General features: G+C 42.2%; 1 protein-coding gene across 9 annotated transcripts in view; it reads left to right on the top strand.

Annotated features, from left to right (window-relative positions):
- Positions 1–16,073, top strand: part of CHD6 (chromodomain helicase DNA binding protein 6) — a 101,354-nt gene that overhangs the window by 24,369 nt on the left and 60,912 nt on the right. For 6 of the 9 annotated variants that reach the window (XM_083443946.1, XM_083443942.1, XM_083443945.1 and 3 more), the window contains exons 2-3: positions 11,714–11,843; positions 12,728–12,783. In XM_083443946.1, coding sequence (XP_083300072.1) covers positions 12,751–12,783 — 33 coding nt within the window. In that variant the 5' untranslated portion in view covers positions 11,714–11,843; positions 12,728–12,750. Of the gene's footprint in view, positions 1–11,713; positions 11,844–12,727; positions 12,784–14,089; positions 14,142–16,073 lie in introns of all 9 variants that reach the window. The other 3 variants (XM_083443949.1, XM_083443948.1, XM_083443947.1) reach the window with 1 other exon arrangement.

Below are 16,073 nucleotides of genomic sequence, written 5' to 3'. Positions count from 1 at the left end.
TGATGGGAAACACAGCAGGCACAGATTAGATTGTGTCGAAACTCAGGGGGTTTCCATACAGTGCCATCCAGGGCACGTTGAGCCAAAGGAGGCGGGTGGTGCTGTGATCTAAACCACTGAGTCTCTTGTGCTTGCCAATCAGAAGGTCGGTGGTTCAAATCCCTGTGACGGGGTGAGCTCCCATTGCTCTGTCCCAGCTCCTGCCAACCTAGCAGTTCAAAAGCACACCAGTGCAAGTAGATAAATAGGTACCACTGCGGCGGGAAGTAAATGGTGTTTCTGTGCACTCTGGCACTCGTCACGGTGTTCCGTTGCGCCAGAAGCGGTTTATTCATGCTGGGCACTTGACCCCGAAAGCTATCTGTGGACAAATGTCGGCTCCCTTGGCTTGAAAGCGAGATGAGCACCGCAACCCCATAGTCGCCTTTGACTGGACATAACCGTCCAGGGGTCCTTTACTTTTTTACCTTTTTTTACATTGAGCCAAATCATTGCAAAATGGCAGTTGTAGAAATGGCAGAACAGTAACTGAAAAGCCAAATAGTCCACAAATAAACAAAAACAACAGTGTGAAAACTAAAGAATTGCTTATTTTCAAACCAGTTGATTGATTTCACAAATGTGATAAAAATACAGAAACTTACTCCATCACTCAGAAAATTGTCCAAACAAATGGCTGGCTCACAGGGAAGGCAAGATAAACAAAACATTTGTATTTAGATAAAGATTACGGTTTGTGCAGAAAGGGGACTCTTCTTTCTTTAACGTAGATACGTACCTTGTGTGTAGCTGATGAACATCTGTTTTCTCACCAAGAATTTAGGTAAGTATTGACAAGAGATCATTGCCGTTCTTAGTTTCAGATAGCTGCTAGACTGGTGTGATGGCAATTAGCTGCCCACTATGCACCTTGTCTTGAACTTCCTGAAGAGAAAATAGTGGTTGTTCTGAGCCTCTACTCTTGGTAGCCTGATCAGTTGTCCAGGTCATGCCATTGGGATGATGAGTTCATATTTCCCTCACTTTGTTGTATGTTCTAGGGATCCTACGGGAATCCTCTTTGTTGCTCTGTTATTGTTGGCATCCATGTTTCTTGGGAGACAATGGAGGAGTTGCGCTTTTGCGGGTGAAGTCAGACTGTTGGAAGATTTCAGCGCCTGCTGTATGGGATAGACATGTTTTGTTGCAACTGGGGCAGATGAAGGCATCCCGTTGTGCTGCTGCAGATGCACCATGGCGTTTCTTCTCTCTGCACTCCTTTCTGCTCTGTATAACAGAAATAATATATGTACATTTGGATACTACAAGGGGTTTGAGTGGCATTAACAAAATACTTTCTGAGTGAAGGCTTTCTGACAGATTTCTGAATACAAATTCATGGAAGCTAAGATTATGAATGGATACTGATGGTTATGTGTTACCTACTTCCAGGTTCAGACACAACATCCCTCTGGATATCAGCTGTTGGAAAGCAACAACAGTCTTGATCTCAATTCCTGTTTATCAGCTTCCAAAAGATTTCTAGTTGGCTGCTGTATGAAAGAGGATGGTGAACAAAATAGGTATTTTATGCGTACAAACAAACAAACAAATAAACTTTTATTTGTATGCCACCTTTCCATAGTTCAAAACATGTTCAAGGTGGCTTACAACATGAAAAAAATACATAACCTCAGTGCAGCAAAAGTAGTCTTTAACAATAAATTAAACATCTAAAAATGCAAAACCAAACTGAACAGTTTGCTGACTCTTCTTAGGTGTCTGGGCTTATAAGGTGTGCACTGGTATGATTTTTAGCCAGTCACGAGAACCCCAGAAATACTTTCTCCTCTTCCTCCCTCCTTTGGCTGGCTCCTTGCACCTCTGCCTTCAGCCTTATGAAGTTCAACAGGGTGCGCTTTTTGCAGAGGATCCTTCTGCCATAGGAATCCTCTGATACTGAGTTCCAGATTCCAGCTTGACATCTGGTGGCAATCTGACTGCCTTGAGGGATTTTTTATAATTACCTTTGCTACCAGTTGCACTTTTTGGATTTGCGGTATTTCTGCACTAAACTTTTCTCGAGGTCAGTGCCAATACGTGTAAATTGAAGAGGTAAAATTTCTCGGAATTTATTTCCAATAGAAAACGTCAATTTCTTAGAGAAATTGGTTTTGTTTTGCAGTTGGTGTAATTTGCTATAGTTTGATAAATTAATGTCTTAAATAGTATTTGTGACTTGACAGGGTGGAACTGTGGTGCTCTCTGGTCACAAAAAAACCAATTATAGAAGAACCTGTTACCATGGTATTTCTAGTGTTGATCCTAGTGATGCTCTCTTCTTTATGGGTTTTCTGTTTAGCTGGGCATGCACCAAGCTGTACAGTTATTTTCTGTTGTTGTTCCATATGTATGTTTTGAAAACACTATAAACAAAGATTAAATATAATTCACAGTTATTTGACTATAATTGACCTTGTATTTTTGATACATCGGTCAGATGCCCAAGTCGTATGTTTCCTATTCAGCATGAGGCACTGGCATAGATGCCGTATATTCACTGGGTGCAAAATGAGTCTGCTTGGATTTTGGGGCGGCATGGAAGGTGGTCGGGACATTTAATACCTATATTTTACCAGTTCCACTGGGAGTTGGTAGATTTCAGGGCCCAGTTTAAAGTGCTAGTACTGATCTTTAAAGCCGTAAAATGTTTGTGGCCAGTTAATCTGACTGACTATCTTCACCAATATGAACCCACCCATGCAGTTACAAAGCTTCAACGTCCCGCTTTGTAAAATTTAGATTGGCGGGCATAAAAGGCACAGCTCTTTCAGAGGCAGCCTCTCCTCCGTGAAATTCCTTCCCAACACATCTGTGTGTATGACCCATCAGTACAGGATTTTAAAGGGATCTTAAATACCCACTTATTGCAAGCTGCTTTTTCATAAAGATTTTATGAGCTGCTGAAATTGTTTGAAATTGTTCTAGCTGATTTATAACGGCACATTGCTGGCCTACGTATTGGTTTAAAGTACTGTGTCAAACAGGTGTTTTTAATGAAAGGTGATATTGTATGATTACTTTATGTAAGCTGCTTTTTAAGGGCTTTGCTAAAAATATTTAAGTAAAATAAATAAATAAAAACCCAACCAGTCATGCTTTGGAAGTATGCCTTCTGTTCCTCTGTATGGAATCTGCTTGCTCTCTGCGCTCTGTTGTCCTTTCTTGCTTTTGTATGTTGCCTGCCTTGGGAGCTGTTGTCTTCAGGTGTTGCTTCACCCTGTAGAGACGATGTCATTTCCTGTCTCTTTTTCCATCTGCACTTTTGCATCGTGAAATGCTAAGGGACAGAGAACTGGCATGAATCTACTTGTGCCCATTAACTGCTGTCCTCTTCCCCTGGTATTTGCACTATTGCTGTCAAGAATGTGTGTGTCAGATGTTGTAAGGCCTCCCATAAATCCACTCTGGAGAGCCCCCAGAACAGTGTGGGGGGTGAGGAGGTGGAAGATTGTAACTGACAAGCTGAAATTCTTACACTGATGGAACAATTGTATTAATGTGGCATTGAGTTCCACCCAATTATTTTTTCTCACATGCTCCTTCTCCTGATGAATATTTGCATGGAACCATTGTCTGTAAATGGTCTCCTTACATCTGTAATAGCCCTCCCCCTAAGTGATGAGGAAGAATAAATAAATTTGGGCCAACAAGACGACATCACCACCACCACATTTATATCCCATCTTTACCCAAGGGAGCTCAAGGCAGCACATATGGTTCCCCCATTGCCATTTTATATTCACAGCAAATGGCTGGCCCAAGTTCATTGAGTAAGATTCATGGCTGAATGGGAATTTGAACATGAGTCTCTCAGAGCCTAGTCCAGCACTCTTAACCACTAAACCATGGGTGGGATTCACCTAATCACTCCTTTCACCAGAAGCCCTGTGCAATTATTTCTGCTTGTACAACAGGGCTTTCCTTCTCTCTTCTTCTTTCACCCTCCAAGGGTGGGCGGGAGTCAGGAGAACCCCCAGAACAGTATGCAGTGAGAGGAGAGGAGACCATTCCATTTGGAAGGCTCCAATGCCTGTACTGATGGAATGATTGGAAGTGTGCAATATTGAATTCTACCTTATGAGCCTTACCATTAGAACTAGTTCCACATGTCTCAACATCAGGTGACTGCCCAAACCATGTGATGTTGAGAAAACAGGCAGGGAGATAGTTTTTTGAATCTGCTCTTGGGAGCTGAGGGCTGTGCCTAGATTCAGCAAGTAGCAAGTATCTTGTGGAAAGTTTTTAAACCAGCCTTCTCTACCCACTCACCCACTCTGGTGAGTAACTCTGCAGTAACAACATGGGTTTTTTTTGTAGCTGGGAAGAACAGTTTTCTTCACAAGAGTAGCTTGCCTCGAGTTAGAAATAACTGTTTGCCTTTTAGAAGAATGATATGCACTCCCTGCTCCGTGTTTCAGACATGCCACTCTCTACCATGTGACTCAGCAGAGTGTGTTGACTAGTTATGCATCCTTCACCTGAATGTGCTTTCTGCTAGTGTCCTCTCCTGCATCCTAGTTCCGTGAGCTTGCCCTTTCTTTTTACTCAGGATAACCTTCCCTGCAAACTTGAGCTTTGTCTACCAGGTTACCCAGTTTGTACACTGAGGACTATTGCAGACACATACTAGGAGGGATCACCACTAAGTTCCAGATTTTATTAACAAATTTGCATGATCGTATAGTGGATCCAGTTGGAGCCCATTCAGAGGTGTGGGTGGCCATAGCATAATCTGGACCTGGAGGGTTTGAGTAGGTATCTTGGTCATGAAGTACCAGTAAGCAAAGCAGTACAGCTTTGTTGACGAGAGAAAGGCAGAAGGCCAGCAGTCCAGGGGTTTTATGCTACCAGGTGGCTGATACTACATGTACCTCCTCCTTTCTGTATCTGAAGAAGGCTCTGAAGCTTTAGCACACACAGCTTATAGCAGCGTTTCAGGCTGGGTCCAGCCTAAGGCCTTCAGGCTTCTGCTTCAAGCCCCAGAGTCCCTGAGGTTATCTTGCACCTTAAAGGTCTAGCTCTACTTTTAGAAATCTGCGGTGGACAAATTAACAGACTGTTGCTGTGATGTGAATACATAATAGCATACAGACAAGCTGCTAGTACCAAGATTAGTACTGTAGTACTGCTAGCACAATTGTGATTTCAACTGCAATGCAGAAGTTGTTTATGCATCTTTTTCCTTGTTTGTTTTTGCAAATCTGTCCTCGTGGGTCTGAATGAGTCACTTTTCATAGCTGAAAAGTACGTGATGGGTAAGAGATATTTGTCAACTTCTGATTGAAATCTGCTGCCGACGGTCCAGCAAAACTTGGCTGTGGTTATACAGTGGAGCATTTGTGGTCCTTGCATTTCTTACTCTGTCAGCTGTGTAGCTTGAGGCTACCATGGATAGTATCTGTTCTAAAGTAGATTGAAGTGGATTTTGTGGATTCGGTAACAGCTTTTCTCCTGTATGTGTTATGTGTCTCTGAGAATTCCCAGGAGAACCCAGACGGAAAGGATGCATAATTGGAACTTGATTTTGTTTCAGCCTCGTTGGAGGAATGTGTCACACTTGGGAAAATGAAAATAAATCAAAGAGAGCAGGGTAATAGGCAGATGCTTCAATCCCAGCAATGGTACTAGCAGAGAGTCGGCTACTTAGAACAGCCCCAGTGATGATTCAGTTGCCCAGTCTGATAGTCTCACCTGTTAGGAAATGTTTATTTCTGGCTGTGTTGAATGTAGCTTGATGCTCCTGCTTCTGCTTATGGGATGATTTTGCATCTTGATAAGGAATATCAATAGTATTCTGAGTTAACATAAAAACCATCATGGAATGAAGCATAAAACCTGTCCATTTCTAATAATTGGCAATGAAGTTCAAATTAAACAGTCGAAACACTTACGTGGTACACCAGCAAAAACATCCTTATCTTCATGAGAAAACTGCAGCTCCATTAGAAAATTAGGCAGCCTCGTTTGAGATTAAACAGAGATTTTAATCTCTGTATATTTAATGCAGAAGCGGGGATGTTGGCATATCTGCTTGTCAAAGTGTACAGGTGGATCTTAAATTGGGATGCTGGGAGGTTTTGCACACAGGAATAGTGCAGTAAAGGAACAAAATCTGGCAGCTCTTTTAGGGATAGAGGAGAGGCACGTGCTTAGTGGTGATGGGAAAATTCATGTCGCTCATGAGATGGCCTGCCAAAGTGCCACTGTGAAAGTACACAATTGGTTATTGGAGGTCAAAAAAAGGTTTGGGGCACAAAGAAAAACCTGCTTTAGGAATGTAGCCTTTATCCCCATCAAAGCAACAACATGGAGGCACAAATGAATAGGTTGTAAAGCAAGATGAGTTAGGAAGAAACATGCAGAAAAAAATAGTACTGATGATAGATGAAGAATAATAAGAAAGGAGATATACAACTGGGACTTAAGCTCCTGGACAGTAAGAAGATATTATGGCAAGTAAAGCTGCATAACAAATGAAGCATTGCTCAAGTGGTGTGCCATGATTTTTGCAAATATATTCCTTTTTCTCCTGCAATGTGCTCAGTTCTGCTAGTTTACAGCAGAAGGCAGCTGTGCACAGTACTGATGGGTAGGCATCTGAGAAATCTTACATGTTTGTGTGGTTTTAGTTAAGGTGATAAATTAACCTTACATTGCATAAATGTACAAATAATGCTTTAAAAATGACTAACACGTGGTTTGGATGCAGCTACTCTATTCTGCAAGAGTGGAGTTACCTATTGATATGGTCTGCCCTCTGAGACTTAATGGAACCTGATGGCTTCCTGAATGCTGGGAGGGATTTTCTAGCTGACATGGCTAAAGTTCAAGTCTCACTTGTGGAATGGTGAGATGCGCAGAGCCGTTGACACAATTGCTCCCATCTCTGTGGAGTGTGTATGTTAACATGGTACTCCAGTGACCAGCATGTGACGAAACAAGAGGGACAGCATCTAGAGCTCAGGTGACATACATCTCAGTACAGACGAGGTTGCACCATCGGGACTACCATGCGGTAGTGAAGAAAGCTTGCTTCTCTGCCACCATCACATCCATCTGGCAGATGAATGAGGTTTTGTCATCCAGGCAAGAGGGCATTGCTCTGACATCTTTGGAGACCTGCTGTAACAACTTTACAAGGCACTTTAGAGACAAAAGTGTTTAGACAGTGGTGGTGTCCAGTGCACTGTCCATTTCATTTGTACTGGATCACTTTCAATTATTGTGGCCTGAGGATGTGACCAGCTGCTTGAAAAATTGTATCTGGCCACCTGCCCCCTTGACCCTTCCCCATTTTGACTTCTTAGAACTTATCATGCTAATCATCTGCAGTGGATTCCAATTCACTTCCTGGCCTAAGTCAGTGTGCAGATCTTGGCATTTAAAGCCTAAAAAGCTTGAGACAATGTTACCTGATGGGTCGTCTCCTCAATTGAATATTGAGAGGCTCTGCTGCAGGTGCCCCCACCAAGAGGAATTATGTGGTTAGCTACCAGTTAAAGGGTCTTCTTTGTATTGGCACTTGATTATAGAATGCCACCCCCAGAGATGATTGCCTGGCACCTTCCTTGTGGTCTTTTCAGTAGTAGGTGAATACATTTGCAATCCACTGATTTTTAGGTCTGTTACATGTTTTTAGTGATGCTGCGTGCTGTTTCTACTGCTGTAATTTTTATGCTGTTTTTATTCTGTGGTAATATTTAATGTTAGACATACTTAGAGTAAGGCCCACTGAAATTAATGCACTTAAGTGGATTTACTCTAATCAATATTGTATATCACCCACCCTTGTATGGCGACTTACAGATAAAATATTTTGTAATGGGATTCTTATCCTTTTGGCGCTGCATGCTTGTTGGTAGTTGAGAGATCATCATATGCACTTGATGATATGTTAAATTTGCACAGCTGAGGCAGGTTCTTTTACTCTTGATACTTATGAAGGGTGTACTTGAGCTGGTTTGCAAATCATCTCTTGGTTAAAATCTTTGTACCTAATGGATGCAGCAAATTTGAGGCTCTTGGGCTTTAAAATAAGAGGTAAAGTAAATCAACTTTCCTGGGTCGTTCAGCATTTCTGGGCTGGTGCCATCCTGTGGAGACTGGGTAGCTCTGCAGCCTTGTGCAAGCTTGATTTAGAAAAAGAAAAAGATGGAGAGGCTGCTTAATGCTTCCAGGAAGCTGAGACAATCCTCTCCTTGCTCCAGACATGCCTTTCTGGGTTCCCTGACCCCACCTTTCTCTGGCTTTGCTGAGGCATTATTTCCCTAACTGATTCCCCCCTTCCCACTCCACCCAATTAAGATGGCAGTAATGAAGCCCATATTATGCATGCATGGTAGAAATTTGACCTGCAGAAAATTCCCGGCATGCTGTGCTCAACTAGCCTGCTCCTTGTTCTCTGGCTTCTTCCTGCTGCTGTGTTGCTTGCCGTGTTCTTTGTCACATGGCTTTCGCCTCCTAGCTGGGGAGCTACTGTGCGGCTGTAACCACTTTGGAGTAGGAAAGCAAAAGAGACACAAAAGGGATCTCCGTTGCTTATGGGAGCAGCATCAGCCCAGTTTCTCCGCCTGAGCCAAAAATGCTGAGCGTGGTTTAAGCAGGGTTATTCAGAAGCGCATCGATATTGTTCTTCCAGAAGCTGTAATAATCTCCAAATTGTGATTTAATTTTTAGAAAAGAGATTTGTGTTTGATTTATTTATCCACAATAAAAGAAATTAACAAATAATCTGGTGGCCTTAGACTTTTTGGTCTGTTCATCCCTCTGCCCTAGCAATCAACCAGCAACTCTAGGTTTATAGCAGCCAGTTTATTTCATTTAGTTACTGAATATATTTACTGTGGTACCTCGGGTTACAAACACCTCAGGTTACAGACTCTGCTAACCTGGAAGTAGTACCTCGGGTTAAGAACTTTACCTCATAACAATGCCCATTTACACCACAAATAACTCATAACCCACCTACTTCCAGCAGCCAGAAACACCATAACCAGACACTGGAGAGACCTGTCAGGAGTAAGCATGGACCAATGGTACCAAATAGTATGGGAAACAGCCCTACTAGAAAAATTAACTAATAAACTGAAACTGACACGGGGACAAACAGAAGAAGACGCCTTCACCCCGGTATGGCTCAGCCCAACAGGACAATGACAATAATCCACCAACAGCATACAAATCAATATGGCTAACCTGATCCAAAACACCGACCCACCTCACTCACACACGAAAACAAAGATCACCACAGCCAATCACAAGCAAACAATCACACCCTAGGCCAACCCCAACCTCTCTCACCACCAAAGGAACACAAGTGAACAACACAAGCAACGCTGACCCCAAACTCTACATACTTTAAGCATAATAGAAACATCGCCACCAGACCCCACCCCCATCCATCTTCCCTCCCTCCACCCCCCTTTCTTTTTTCTTTCTTTCTTTTTTTTATTTTCCTCCTAATGCCTCAACAAATGAAACGGATTTGTAAAAATGTTACATGGAAAAAGAAAAATACGAGGCATTACACTTACTTCTGTAAAACAAGAAAATCCTTGATAATATATATATATATAAAGAACTTTACCTCAGGATGAGAACAGAAATCACACACCTGCGGCACAGAGGCAGCGGGAGGCCCCATTAGCTAAAGTGGTACCTCAGCTTATGAACGGTTTCAGGTTAAGAACGGACCTCCAGAACGAATTAAGTTCGTAACCAGAGGTACCACTGTATGTATATGTATATATGTGTGTGTGTGTGTGTGTGTAATAATTTTTATTGATTTTCTTTTCTCATAACAATTATTCATTATCATCATTTAACATCCATTTTCTGCTTTCCCCCCTCCCTGTTGACTTCCCCCAACTTCCATTTCTGGTTTGTTACATCACATGTTACATTCTGCTGTTTATACATAATGTTCTGTTATCACTCATTATATTTCTTGTTCTCTGTCAATAAAGTTGCAAATGTTTATTTAAATCCTGCCAGCGAGTCCATGTTTTTTTGTTGTTTCTGCAAGTATGTTGTAAAGGGCTCCCATTCTTTTCCAAAGTCACTATTGTCCTTTTCACGCAATTTGTCCGTATACCACTGTATATCTCACCTTTCCTATGAGGAGCTCAGTATATACTTCTCCTCTTCCCCATTTTATTCTCATGTTACCCCTGTCAAGCTGAGAGGCGGCGACTCTTCCCAGGGCCACACAGTGAACTTCACTGATGAGTGGGGATTTGAACCCTGATCTCCCAGCTCTTAGTCCAGCACTCTAACCACTGCACCACAATGGGTCACAGTGTAACTCAAGCAATGCCCAACAGTTATCAGTGTACAGGTCATTTCTCATGTAGCTCTATTTTTCCGCTTTTTCGTTCGTTTATTAATACTTATATTGATTGTTATTTTTAAAACATACGAACAGGAAGAGGTGCGGAAAGGAGGAAAAAGGGGGCGAGAGAAAAAAAATTGGGATGTAATCAGTGTTTTTTTTTTCTGGAAAAAAGTTGGGGGAACTCCCCATGAAGTTAGTTTATCACGGTACCAGTCACAGTGGCATTCCACCCACCCACCTACCCAGCAGTGGCTAAATGTAAGATGTGATTAATAAACTCAAGCAGACAGTGATCTGAATTACAGATGGCTCAACTTTATTGACTAGAGATATAGGTGGATTTTTGGTTCAGCCATTGGGCGTATATTCGTTCCTGCTCCCAGCCCCCTGGACAAAAAATAATTATTATTATTTAATTTAAAAATGCTCAAAAATACCCCTGGATTTAATAGTGATCATAAATGCCTTGGGTCATAGCAATTTTTTATATTCAGAGTTTGGAGCTATTATTGTTGTTGGGCCTGGGCACAAGAGACAAGCAGTGTAAGCATAGAGTTCTGTGTATACTGCCAAATGTTTCTAAATATGTATTTGCGAGTTGCTCTCTGTCAAAACAGGATCTTCAGTCCACTGAACGATTGAGGATGGAGACTCTTATGAAGAGTCCTGTTCTTTTGCCAGCACTGTGAACTGCACCACCCATTTCAGTACTTGGGAAACTAAAGTGAGCTTGGATTTGGTTTTCACCCATCCAGGGCATAAACTTCAGAAGGCAAAGTAAATCCCTGTGTCGGAGAGATCAACTCCAGGGCTGAAAAGAGAGTGGGTGGGCATGGCATTTAAAATTTATTGCTCTGCAGCACAAATTGAAGCAGGGGTAGAGCTATTTGAGGGTTGCTTGCAGTATCTAGCACATGGCCTCTTTTGCATCTCAAAGAGGCTGGGCTTCCAGTTGACTGTACTTGTTTATAGTCACCAAACCAACCTTGTCAGTGAAAACCCCCTGCACCCCTTGAAATGAGCTCTGGGAAAGTTGGGAGAACCCCCAAAACAGCATGGAGAGGGAGGGTAGAGGGGAATCACTCTGTCTGGCAAGCAGCAGTGCTTGCACAAATGGAACATTTGTAATTACACAATGTTAAATTCCACCCACAGCATACACATAATTGAACTCGGCATATGGCTGATTGTCATGTTTCTCGACAGTCTTATTTCAACCTTAACTACTACACCACTCTGTCACATGTATTGTTTTGATATTTAATGGATACCATTTATTTCCTAATTGTTCTGCTAGGCTGACTGCGTCTCTTTTGGTTATGTCCCTTCCCTTTCCAGGATACTGAAATGAGAATGGCCTGGCTCTGACCCCAGAGTGTGCACATTCTTCTTTTCCCTGCTTTCCAACTAAACAAGATCCTTCATCCCTCTCCTCCTCAAAGAAGGCGATGTATTGCTCCTGGAGAAGGTAAATGCATGTTTCTCAATCTGCATAGTTATGGGAAAGCAGGAAGTGGTCTCCAAATGTTGCCGCACTTTTATAGGGCCATATTTTCAAGTGGGAAAGGATATTTTTAATTGGTAGAGTACTTTCTTTTGTTTCTATAAAGCTCCAGGATTATTATTAATAATAAAAATAAATGTTTTGTACCCCACCCATCTGACTACTTTGCATCTCAAAGCAATTGCACATATTGCATAACATCTAATAGTGTTTATACTCAGCAGGTCACTAACCAACTCTCCCTCCCTCTTTAGTGTATCTGTATGTTGTATGCATTAAATGCCCCCCATTACATTTTTAAATGTAGAGTTAAATAAATCTTAGATGTATCATTAAGGTGCATAATGTATGAGGTTCCCAAAGGATCTGAATGGCTAAGGTTTGGAAGACCTCTACTTAACACTCTGAGGAATCCCTGTTTGACATCCATGGGATGGACAGTCCCCTGATAAGCCTTCAAGGGGCGGGGAATTACCATTATCCTTGACCATAGGCAATGCTGACCGGGTCTGGTGGGAGTCCAACCACATCTGGAGGATGGCAGATTCCCCATCCCCGCTGTAGAGTTATAGGTGTAATGAGGAAGTTTCAAATCATCTGTCTGTCTGTCTGTCTGTCTGTCTATCTACTATCGTATGGCTCCCAGTCATGTAAATCAGTGACTCAGGATTATCTGTTTAGACTCCAAAAGGCCCTTCCTTCTTGAGTAATACAGAGTGTTTTTGAGCAGGACTTATATCTGAGTGTGTCACTGCTCTTCAGAGAGGGTGTTGTATTAAAAAGACTTTACAGCAGTTCTTGTGTGCATTCAGTGTTAATGTGACCTTTTTGTCTTGTCTATATTACAGAAGTAATATACACCCCATATTTGATGATAATGAAAATACAGAAGAAAGAAAAACAGGTTGGCAACCCTTTCCTTTGTCAATCTCTCTCTCTCTCTCTCTCTCTCTCTCTCTCTCTGTGTGTGTGTGTGTGCAAGGGAGGGAGAGGGAGAAGGAGAAGCATTCCCTAGGGTCCTTTATTCAACTGGATTTGAGGAAGTTGAGTCCTTTTTGCCATATGGTGAAAGGAACCTCCTTAACAACTTTGTTCCTGTGGGCAGCAGAATCCCCAAACCTCTTAATGTGAATAGCTTGCTTAAATCTAATCCCACTATCATGCAGTTTAAATCCGAGGAAGTGCTATCATAAGATAAACAATTTTTTAAATATAAATGCAAGTCCATAGTTACAGTTCATTGTTAAATTCCTTACTGTGGTGTAGTGGCTAAGAGAATGAGTTATGAATCAGAAAATCCCTAGTTCAAATCTTGCCTCTGCCAGGAATCCCTAGACAATCACCTTAGACAAGCAATTCCTTCTCTGCCTCAGTCCTCCTTTCTGCAAAATGAGAATAATAATATTGCCTTACCTTACAGCAGGGGTGGGGACCCTTTGGTTCTCCGAATGTTGCTGAACTACAACTCCCATCTTCCCTGGGTGCTGCCCATGCTTGCTGGGACTGATGGGAGTTGTAGTTCAGCAATATCTGGGAGGCCTAAGCTTCCCCACACCTGCCTTGCAGTGTTTTTGTAAGGATTATAAGAAGATAATGACAGCTGAGGGCATTGTAGGGGGCTGGACTAGATGACCCTTGGCAATCCCTTCCAATTCTACAATTCTAAATTCACTTTAAAGACTTACAAGCACTATTCAAATGCTAAGTGTTGTTTTTGTTATGGATAGTAACTTACACTTTGTTTCTATCACAAAAAATGGCACATACATTAATATGTAGGTAGTATGTGGATTTATTTAAATTTGATCAATCTTTTGAAAGCCAAAAAATTAACTAAAAATTCTTCATGCCACTGAAAGGCCATTCCTTCCTCTGTGTGTCTGGATCTGCTGCTTTTGCTATGCTGGTGCCATTTAGCAACCAAGTATGCCTGAGAGATTGATGAAGCAGCCGTCATTGTATTTCCTGTGTGTGTACACAGGCAAACCTAGCTGTCGCCTATGTTGATAAAGGGAAGGAGCTTGCTTTAATATATGGAAGCATGGAACAAACCAATCTGCTCCGTGCTCTTTTGTGTCCTGCCCTGTTTTAAATGGGGATTTTTAAAGTGAGCTTGTTAGAAAGGAATAAATCTTCCCTTCTAAGCCTGTTCTGAAACAAAGTCTTAAAGTGAAGTTGGCCAACAACTCTATCCCTTTCTGATATTTCAGATATAAGGAACAAAAAGAAACGAAATTCTCACCTGCCAATCCTACTGCTAAGGTTTCTTCCATCATTCTAGTTCACATTGTATCCCAGTTCTTGTCTCCAGAGCAGCACACACTTTGCCACTTCCTAGTTGGTCATGTTGTTTTTCTTTGTTCTTTAAGAAACAGCTGTTTTGCTGGTAGCCTTCTCCCAGCCATGCCCCTTTTCACGCATTGTGCAAATTGATGCAACTTGCTGCTTCTTTTAATGGATGATAAAATGCCCTTTTCTCATTCTCATAGCATTCACTTTCTGTATCCAGCACATTGTTATTATTTATGCTGTTGCTACTCTTTAATTTATCACCTGCCCTTCACCCTAAGGTCCCAGGGTTGGTTGCAACATTACAACACAACATTACCAACAGCTTACAGTTACAGAAATAAGATAAGATCTGAAGGCAGCCCTGTTTAGGGAAGCTTTTAATGTTTAACAGACTATTGTATTTTAATATTTTGTTGGAAGCTGCCCAGAGTGGCTGGGGAAACCCAGCCAGATGGGCTGGGTATAAATAATAAAGTATTGTTATTATTATTATTATTATTAGTCCTAAAAATATGCACCTCAAATGGTCTAAAGCCAGGTCTACATGCCTAGTTTGCATATTGTTATTTTGCCCAGTTCTGTATCCAGGATTTAGAAAATGCAGGGGCTTTTTTGGCAGAAACTGAGGGACACAGATACAGGAAATAGTGACTAGGAGTGTGTAGGGATACCCATAATTCAGTGACAGAGCACATGTCCTGTGTGTGATGTCTTTGGAGCTTCCACTTAAAAATAATTTGGGCAGGAATTATGGGGGAAACTACTTACAGAAAGGGACCAGGTAGACAGATACCGTGCTAGACATACAATTGGTCTGATTCACTGTAAAGCCGCAGTAAAACCCCATCATTAGAAACTGTGCCAGCATGTAGGCCTGGCTGTTGCAACTGAATTCTAAAGGACTGCTCTTGCACCCTGTTCACACAAATACACGTTTTGTCTCATTCCAGTGATGTAGTTAGGCAACTTGATGGGCTTAGGGAGGAACCCCTCTGTAGATGGTAATGTATATTGCCCCACTTGCTTCAAAACGTGGTGAGCCACGATGGCTGCATTTGCCCTGCCACCCCAATTCATTCTGCTAAATAGGACCCTTGATATCTGCCCTACAGTCTTGCCTTGATAGCACCACTGCCTAGTTCTTTTTAGCCTTGGAGAGCCTGCATTGCTGCCTTGGGTGTTTTTCTCCTTGCATGGAGCCTGGATGCCAAGATTTATGCTTTCCCTTGCAAGTCTATTTTTATTGTATCCACATAATGCAAGATACCATCGGAGCCTCGGCATTTACATTGCCTCCTTCCTCTTACTAATAATCTCTAGTGAGCCTGTTAAGGGGTAGGTATTGTTGGTGGACTGTGGGATGTAGCTTCTCGTTTGTGATCTGCAAGAACCGATGATCCCTGGAAGGGGAAAGGACAGGCAGTCAGAAGGGCTGCTGCTACCTTACAGGGAGAGAAACAGCCGCTGATTGTATTTTCACCTATACAGCAGCCAAAACTGACCTCTAATGCTGTGTGTTTCCCATACAGGAAGTCTAGGTGGGAGGCTGGCTAAAAGAAATGCTCAGCTGGATGTTCTGGATTTGACATGAGAAATATTTTAAGTGATTTTCAAGGGTTTGTGCTGCAGATGAGGTAATATTAGACAGAGGAATCATTGTGTGTCCCCCAACACTCCGCCTTCATAATATCAGCATCTTGTCAAAGCTTTTTCTTTCCCCCCACTTTTCCTTCCTCCAGTGCGAGCAAAGGGGGCATTCTTGTTCCACTGGTTTTTCTTCACTTGTTGACTAACTTGAGAGGTTTGGGCTTGCAGGAGGGCAGGGGAGAAAGGAGAGCATTCAGGGCAGCAAAACTGGTTATTCTTCTGGGACTGAAAAAGTCCCAGGGCAGGGGTACCTTT

Source organism: Podarcis tiliguerta, assembly GCF_965153285.1.
Source record: "Podarcis tiliguerta genome assembly, chromosome: 6".
Classification (NCBI taxonomy): domain Eukaryota; kingdom Metazoa; phylum Chordata; class Lepidosauria; order Squamata; family Lacertidae; genus Podarcis; species Podarcis tiliguerta.
Note: the sequence above shows the minus strand (reverse complement) of the source record. Positions and strands in the feature narration are given on the sequence as shown.